At 37.3% G+C, this 9,072-nt stretch overlaps 1 protein-coding gene across 1 annotated transcript; it reads right to left on the bottom strand.

Moving 5' to 3' along the window:
* Positions 1 to 594: 594 nt before the first annotated feature.
* On the bottom strand, positions 595 to 5,556 carry LOC128483608 (heme-binding protein 2-like). The gene is made up of 4 exons (XM_053459853.1): positions 5,360 to 5,556; positions 2,284 to 2,413; positions 1,672 to 1,843; positions 595 to 1,176 (listed from the first exon to the last, which is right to left on the bottom strand). Exons 1-4 carry the CDS (start codon positions 5,510 to 5,512, stop codon positions 1,002 to 1,004), a joined length of 630 nt encoding a protein of 209 aa, XP_053315828.1. The 5' UTR covers positions 5,513 to 5,556; the 3' UTR covers positions 595 to 1,001.
* Positions 5,557 to 9,072: the final 3,516 nt, after the last annotated feature.

The raw sequence follows: 9,072 nt of genomic DNA, 5'->3' as shown, positions 1-9,072 counted from the left end.
GCAGATCTACCAAGGCAGAAATTTTACAAACTGGCAATGGTGTGTTAGCAATGGCTGAAATGCCTAAATTCAACACCTTGGAGGGGTGTCACCAAAATCTAAACTCGTAAACCTGGCTATATTACAGAATGGCCCAAAACTAAATCTTCATTTCCTCATCTATAATTTTGAGTCTGGCTCTTCTTAAATTGGCAAGCTCCTTTATTGCTCTTCACTTGTATATTTTTATAGATCTAGGTCATCTTATGCGCCACGGATAAAACTCTGACATTCATCTATCATGATTTTATATCCCCCCTCTATACCTTTCTTTATACACCTCATCACCTATAGATTATAAGCTTGCAAGGAGTGACCTTTTAAAAAAAAATGTATTAGTTTATTTTAGTCTCTCATTCTAATCATACTCTTTGAATGCATGCACTGTAAGGTGTGATGCATAAAATGTTGGTGCTATATAAATGAAATATAATAATAATAATAACGTTTGAATCGCTACCACAATAAAATTCCTTTTGATGCCCAATACTTTCTAGCCAACAGGACTATACGATTATAGAGGACATCATCAAATATTATAAATGGCAAAATTAATTCCAGAGTAAAATTCCACAAAGTTTATTACAATAGATTTGTTTGTGTTGTGCAATTTCGTGGTACCATCAGACCCATCTAAATATAACAAGCAATGAGAAAGTGATTACATTAGTATGTACTGAAAATATACAACACTAAGAAATTTATATTACCGTATATAATAACGTCCAAATTCATAAATTCATAATTACTGTGAAACTTGGTATGTAGAGTACTTCAAGGGATATATGGTTTTTTTTGCATTTGAAGCTCAATGTCATATTATGAAAGGTGCACTTATAAATGTGTACGTTTTGTGCTTCAATAAAGTGTCCTGAATATTATTTAGGTTACAGAGTCCCTTTAACTGTTTTCGGATTATGAATAGTCAATAGGGAAACAATGATGTATAATCATCTTTCAAATTACAAAGCATTGTACCACACTTCATTGTGCCTGTTAAATAACGTAAGAGGATCATTATAGGCAGCAGCTGCTCCAAATGTATCATCAAATGGTAACCTTAGGCCATTCAGTTCTTCCGACAGAAATTTGGATTTTTTCTCAAAGTCTGATTTAACTGCAAAGCCACCGAAAGACCTGGGAAAAATAAAGAACTGTATTAGACGTCTTTTCAATAAATATAACACAAAAGGTTGATCGTTGAGGAAAGCCACCAAACTCTGTTTGGAATCAGCCTAGGATACTAAATATAAAGTAGTTGAAGGTGGCAAAGAATCAGAAAACCTCACTCAAGGTTCCTCACTAAAATGTCAGATTCCTTGTTCAGTGTAAGCCCAAGGGCTGAAGTGGCCTCCAAGCCTTCTGAGGAATTACCCGGTTGCAGGTGGCCACACACAATATTACATCACCCACGTTAATAGCCATTTGTGTGTGGTTTGTAGGATGGTCCTCTGAGCAGGTAGCTTGTTTAATTTATTGTTTATTTATTTATTTATTTATTTATTTATATATTTTATTTATTTATTTTTTTTTCATTTTTGAGGGCTTTTACTTTTGATGTGCACTCCGGTTCTCCATTTTTTTCATGATTCAGGAAAAATGTGTGGTAGTGTGTACTAGGATGGCACTTACTTGACGTAAACATACATCGGTGGAATGTTTTCAAGGTAAACATCTGCCCTCAACGGTTGGGGTGGAGTAGACAGTGTTGACGGCACAAAGAAAGACATGGTGGCATTTTTATCCGATGGGTTTATTAATGGAACATATATCCGCACAGGGACGGCCATCTTAATTGTTATGCCTTAAAGAGAAACAGAGCTGGTTAAAAAAAACTGGTTATGTTTTTCTGCTATACAATCATTTTTAATAGATAACCCAATTTTAAAGGCTTAATCATTTATTCTAAAGTCCCTTATCTTAACCTAGACACTTTTAAGTTATTCCTTCATATTAGATCACCCACACCTGCTTGGAATAGTACATTTATATTTACTTTCTTCTTTTCCTATCTGACCCATCTACATATTCTGAGATATTCTGTGAGTCAAAATGAAGAGTTTGGCCCTAGAAAGGAAAGTTTTGCATTTCTTCCAAATAAATGTCTGTGTTGTGACTTAGATTTGTACACCCTAGAACTATGTCAGGTAAAACCATCCTGTTTGATGCGGAAGAATGCGTGATGGTACATAAAATTCACTTTAAGTAAAAATGACTATTATTAGAAAAGGTCTGATACCGAACCTTCTGAGTTCTGTCCATTGATATAATCAAACAATCGTCGGAAACTTTTATAGATTCCAAGGCCAAAGAAATCGAGCTCTAGTTGAGTTGTCACCCATCTGGATTGTTCATATAACCGTTTTTCAAAAGTCTAAAGAATTGCACAGAAAGACATTGTGTTTAGGGTTAGAGGTAAAGCAAGGTCAAGCAAGGTCAAATGTGTCATCTCCAGGGGCTGTATCAAAGTTGTGGTCAGTGTACAGTGATCTGCCTTAAATGTTAATGGGAATACATCTATAATGAATGCACCCTGCGGTGTTCCATCAATTTTAATCTAATCTTGGATTCATTTTTATTGCATACAGTATTATAGATATGTATATGCATATAGACTTTGGAGTTTATAGAATATCTTTACATTTCCTTTTGCAATAATTAGCACCATTTGAAATTCTTTATGCAAGTTTATGGAAGCTCAATAGATATTATGTATGTGGTAATTGTTAACTGAACAAGTAGAACATAAGTTAATCAGTAAAAGGAGTGCCCTAGTCTAAGAGGTTTAAGTGAAGATGAGTGTATGGAAAATGTAAATGCCTCTTCTCTAACTTGTTTCATTTTGATGTAGGTTGTGTGCTTCAGCCGGACAGTCCAGCATCCCATTTAGCACCGGCAATAAAGAAAACATATACTCTGTATGCAGGGGTGTAACTAGAAACCACAGGGCCCCGGGGCTTGCCAACTTCACAAGCAACATGTCCCACAGTGCCATCTTAGCCCCCAAACAGTTCTGAGTGCTACATTGCCCCCAAAACAGCTTGTCTGTGCCATCTTCGCCCCAAAACAGCATGTCCCCAAACAGTCTGCTGTGCCATCTTTGACCCTGAAACACCTATACATCCATGCTAACAAACACTTACACATTCATGCTCACATACGCATTCATGTTAATACACACTTATACATACATTCTCATTCTAACATACATTCTAACATGCATTCACAATACTCCATCCTAACTCTGCCACACACTAGCTTGCTCGCTCCCTCACCCTACCTGCACCCGTTTACCTCAGCTTTCTCTTTGGCGCTTGCCCGCTTGTTTTTACAGTGGATTCTGCTGAATCCCTCCATATGTTTGCAAGGGGAGCAAATGGTAATTCAAAGGGGACACAGCTACCATATGCATTAAAGTGTGGAGTGTCCATTTAATCAATGCTTTATATGTTGTGCCTAGTCCACAAACAGTATATGTATGGCATTATTCTAGGGCGTACATCTACGACAGATGGCTTCCTGCATCAACCAAGGGAATTAGTCCATTAGTGTCTATAACGATAGGAACATTTTGCACACTTTCTAAACTGACACTGGGCAATAATGTCTATTTTTTCCGCTGCATATACTGATTATCAATTCAAATATTTGTCAAACAATTGCACAACTACCAGCTATCTATAAGCCAGGGCTCAAAGGTCGAAGAAAAGCGTGATTGTGCTTAATCACATTATATAGCTAATCAAGAGATGCCTATCAGAGCACTCTGTAGCCCTTGGTGTTTAACCATTTAAAATGAGTTTACATGTATAATTAGTGCAGATCATTTGTTATATAGTGCAAATTTGATAACTATGAAACCCCACTCACTGGCATATATTGTGGTTTTTACTCCAGTCTAAGGTTCTAAGATGAAGAGCCAGATTCTTGGAACTGTAACTATTTGGTGAATAAACCCTTTTATTATAAAAAAAGAGAAGCGACAGAGACTAAGGCCTGATGAAGCTGATATAGATTGTGATATGCATCCTAAAACATAACAAATGGGGTTTATTCACTTAAGGGGGCATCTGTAAGGGAGTTCACAATGCAGCGTGTCCTGCATAAAGAACATGGTGGGCTCTGTATAATGCAATGTTACCGGGACAGTTTAGTGCCCCACCAATGATAAATGCATAACAAAATTCTATATAAGCATTATTTACCTGTGAAAAACAATAATAAAAAATGGTGAATAAACTGAAGCTCTAGAGCTAAAGCATACTTTGGCTACTTGAAGCAGCCAATCATTAGCAGGAAAGCACTCCAATTCAAATCAATAGCAGTGACATATGCATGAGTGGGGGTCTTTTTTGAACCCCTGAATGTCATGCGCAAGAAATTTCTAGAGCATCCCGCGATAAAATGCAATCCTGGAAGGCAAGAACCCTATCTCCTAATTATCTAAACGCAGCGATCAGTACGTAACGTTACTTTATAAAAAAAATAAATTTAAAAAGAGGTCTTGCGGTTAACAGTAAATACGCGGTTTTAATGGAAGTCTCAAGCGTGCTGTTAAATGTGCAATGTGTCTCTGGGACCCGGTGAGATATCTGCCGGTCAGCAACAGAAATCTTTTCTTTCACTGAAAGGGGACAGTACGTGGCTCCTGGTGTCCACTTTGCCGCATGTATCACACATGTAGTTGACACGCAATATCAAATGAACCATGCATTATCCAGGGCCAGCTTCTTTTTACAAGAGAAGCTTACGGGGGTTGACCCTTCATAATGCACAACTCTTTTAGTGAAATGAAACTGCAACTAACCTTCAAACTGTGGCTTCAAACATATCCGCCCTTCCTATTACTGGACATTAGCGGGCAGAGGAGAACATTTAGGAACAGTAAAAGAAACACAACTGAAACCAGTATCTTATATTTGCTATTTCTAAGGAATGTTACAGAAATATTGAAGGCTACTTGTTATTTTCGGGAGAGAGGTACGTGTTCCCCCCAGGTATTTGGACTGTATACATTACATATACGGTAAAGCTCAGATTTATAATTCATCAGACTGGTCTTCATACATTGGGTTCAAATTATTATATACATAATCTGGGTGTTATTCAATCCCATTCATTTATCCCATAGTGATATCTGTTTTTTGTTGTGGAATTGCATTGTTGTTTATAGAGCAAAGTAGCAACTTTTTAACAGTGTTTTAAGTGAAATATATTTAGATTGTGGATTGTAACGTTATCATGTAACTTCAAAGATTACATATTGCTACACCGATTGATAAAATGTATTAAAAAAACTTCTATGCCCCCCAAATCTTACCTCATACTGCTTCACCGTTTTATACTTGGGACATTCATAGTGTCGACAAAACGCAGGCGTTGCGTACGCCTCAGACGCTTCTTCCTCAGCAGTCACCGCGCTGCTGCACAGGCAGACAAAACCCAGCAGTAGCAGAGCCCCGGCACCCATCATCACTGTCAGGGTACAGCAAGCCCACTGGAAGAAATGGGCACTGGCTTTGTTGTTACATACAGACTGGTGGGGAGTGGCAGACGGGAGTTAACCTATCACGTGCTGGAGCCGGTGGCGAGGAACTGCAACACATAATACCACTAAGCAGACCTTCCACTGTTAAGGGTTAAGTTGCATGGATGTCTCCTGACTCGCGTCTTCTCCTCCCCTTTATATTGTGCTGACTGAGAGTTTCCTCTACTTCACATGGCAATAGAATAACTTGCACTTTCACCCACAATCAAGCATTGCGTTACTGCTGCCTGCTGAAGGACTACTCTCTCATGGACAGTATAAAGGAGGAGGACTAGTCTTATCCCTCTCCTAAAACCCCTTATTAACCCCCACAACCACCACAGTCGCCTCACCACCCCATTTCCCCAGGTCTGTTTCCAATGTGTCAAACCGTACTTTGATATGGAAATATACTCCTCCATTACTGGAATCTTGTCGTTAACAACTACAAATTAGGAGTTCGTACTTTACGTAAAATACCCTTCTGCAGGATTTACTAATTTATGTAAAAATGTAAATGATTAATAAAAAAATTCATTACAACAAAAACAAAAAAAACACTGTATTTGGGATCTCAAATTGGGAAGTACCTGTTCTGATAACTAAAACAGGTTTAGATTTAATGTTATATTGTTTGAGTAGCGTGTAGAAGGAGGTGTGAGAATGCCTGTTTATTTTGTATCATACATAACATAAAAAAAGATTTTTGCTATTTATTAAACTTTTTAGGTTTTAGGTGTTTTTGCTGCGATCAATATTGATCTAATTATTTTTTTCTAATGTGATAGGTATAAAATCGGTGAGCTGATATTTAAGAGGCAGATTGTACACTGTGTGGAACAATAATCCTTATTACTGCAAGAAAATTTGTTTTTTGGTTCGTTTTTGGCCCATTCATTTTTGGACAATGAATTACGCTCCCGCCCATTTCGTTCAGATGATAATTCTGGAGCATTTTTAATTCAATCTCACTCTCACTGCCTTTTGGCAGAAATTCATGCCAGGTTATGTCCGCGGAGATGCGGATGAAGATAAAAAAGACACAATCAAAGAGAGAAGATTAGGAAAATGCGGAAGTGGAAGCAAGGGGAAAGTGTTCGGCGGGGAAGTTAGGGAAACATTTGGAAAGTATGAGAGGGAGAGTGGACAGGAATGAGAGTGTGAGAGAATGAAATTGTGAGAGGCTGTGAGTGAAAAGGCTCATGAGTTTTGGATGAAAATTCTGAGCATTTTGCTTTATTTTGTCCTATTCATGGAGGCCCAGGTATGGTAATGGTGAGCAAAGAAGGCTAAAAAGAGCACTCTCACAATGCTTAAAGTAGCTGAATGATAAGCAATTAAAGCTATGATGGAATTGGATATATGGAAGGAATAGAATTCAGGTTTGACCATTTGAAAGTATACTTTGACCTTTTAGGTGAATGATTCTCAACGTTTATTTTTTATTTTATTTTTTATATATATATGCAGGCGGTGCATGGTAATACATCTCTTATTGATTACTACATGATGCACGGGGTGTTACGGGGATTACTCCCTACCTCTGAATAAGCTCTATAGCCTGCAATCCCACAATGACATGTTAAGTAGGTTGCACTTGGTTGACAGATGGCTGTCTGAACCGAGATGGGACCGATTATTGATCTGTCTGCGATTTGCTGAGCAAACAGATGTGCTGTGAAATGAACAGACAAGGCAGGGAGCTTCTCAACAAGAGATTTTCGGTTATGTATAAACAAGAGATTTCAGCTAGAGAACCCTGTGTAATCTTCACAAAGATCCAAGAGAATGTACCGAATTTCTTCTTTAATTAACACATATTTTTTTTTAAAATATAGTGGAGCGGGTAGTGATCCAGTAATGACTGGTCTGGTACAATCATTGGAGTCTCCAGAGCATCCAAGGCCATGCACTTGTTCTATCTTTCTGTTCCTTAACTATGCTATGAATATTGTTCAGTATTTAAAACAGATGAAAAGTTTGTCTGAAACATGATTGGCATTATGTCTTTTAAAAGAGCAGCTGCAACCGATTTTTTTGAGCGTTTTTACCCAGATCTGAGCATTGGTTCCATGGGATCTCTTAGAACTAAGGAGCTTCTTGATGATAGCACTTTTACACTTTTGTTTCATTACAAAAGTAATATATTAGTAAAAGAAGTAAATAGTTTAATGACAATAACAATGACAACGGACTTTGTATATAGACTGAGATGTCACAATCTCTAGATTCTAAAACAAACTCGACAGGGTTCAAATATCTCCTGGGCCGCCTTGAGTTAATAATGATGAGAATTTTAGGCATAGCTCACACCATGATTGGATCCGATTCTGTGCTATTTTAACAGGTTTTCTATGCATGCCCTTTGGTGAAAGTGTAATATTTGGGCTGATACATTACAGGACAACTGAGTAGAGTATCTATAGGTGGTATAGTGGGATTCTCTCTTACTGCTAATGGAGGTTTTGTGTAGTTAGAATGTACACGGGAATTCTGTAATACACGGAACAACATATCAAAGCTTAAGACCAAGAAACCAATTCCTGCAGGCCCGGCAGAGACCAACCAGCAGCATCTCTATATAATGACATTAAACTCCAATCTCTGTGATCAGCATGCACAAGTTGGACATCAAGGTTTTTATTGTGGCTCAATAAATGATCTGTGTTCTAGCACTGGATCTATTGTCAGCATCCAGTGACACCTGTCTGATCCCTGCTTACATGCACATCTCAGGTACTGCCACATCCCCCTGCTTAACAATAAAAACACAGTATTACCACAACACACCAACAATGTTAGCATAAGTGCGGAAACTGCCTTTTTTACCCCAGAATAAACATGGCATAAAACCCAGCTTACCTATGTCTATTCCCAGCTAAATGCATGTATAACCATGCATTCTTGATAAATTAATTATTTAGGGGGATTTCATCAAAAAATATTTAGTTTTTATTACTTATATCAAACTTATTTGGTTTGGTATATATTACTGGGGAAAAATATGTTTTGTTATTTTATTTGCATTTATTTGTATCATCATGTGATGTGTTGCACAGTTTGCCAGTGAAATATTTGGGGAAGAGACATGGGTTTCTTTATTTTTTTGCATTGGAACCCATGAAATATTGTGATGTATGGTTTAAACGAGGCATTTATGATTTGCTAAACTTGTCCTGAAAAAAACAAAACATGGTTTTAACCTACATAAAATGTAATCTGTTAATAAGCCGGTTACCAAAATCTACCTATAACAAACTATGGCAATTAGAAGGTAATCCTAGAAGGTAAAATTAGTTTATAACCTCATTAAACAAGCAATACAAATTATTGAGACTCTTTAATAGAGATTTATGCTTTACAAAAAACGATCAAACGTCTTTATTATCACTGGAAAAGTAAGGCACTTACTAGACTACACAACACATACATTTGCGTCATTACTGAGAACAAAGATTGACAAATAAAATAATTACATTATATGTGGTATCTTATTGATTGAAGGC

The sequence above is a fragment of the Spea bombifrons genome, chromosome 3 (genome assembly GCF_027358695.1).
Source record: "Spea bombifrons isolate aSpeBom1 chromosome 3, aSpeBom1.2.pri, whole genome shotgun sequence".
Classification (NCBI taxonomy): domain Eukaryota; kingdom Metazoa; phylum Chordata; class Amphibia; order Anura; family Pelobatidae; genus Spea; species Spea bombifrons.
Note: the sequence above shows the minus strand (reverse complement) of the source record. Positions and strands in the feature narration are given on the sequence as shown.

Coding starts and splice junctions, on each gene's coding strand:
- LOC128483608 (XM_053459853.1), bottom strand. CDS start 5,512: ATGATGGGTGCCGGGGCTCTGCTACTGCTGGGTTTTGTCTGCCTGTGC. Junction 2,414..5,359: donor AAACGGTGAAGCAGTATGAG/GTAAGATTTGGG, acceptor GCAATTCTTTAG/ACTTTTGAAAAACGGTTATA. Junction 1,177..1,671: donor CCGATGTATGTTTACGTCAA/GTAAGTGCCATC, acceptor TATTTTTCCCAG/GTCTTTCGGTGGCTTTGCAG.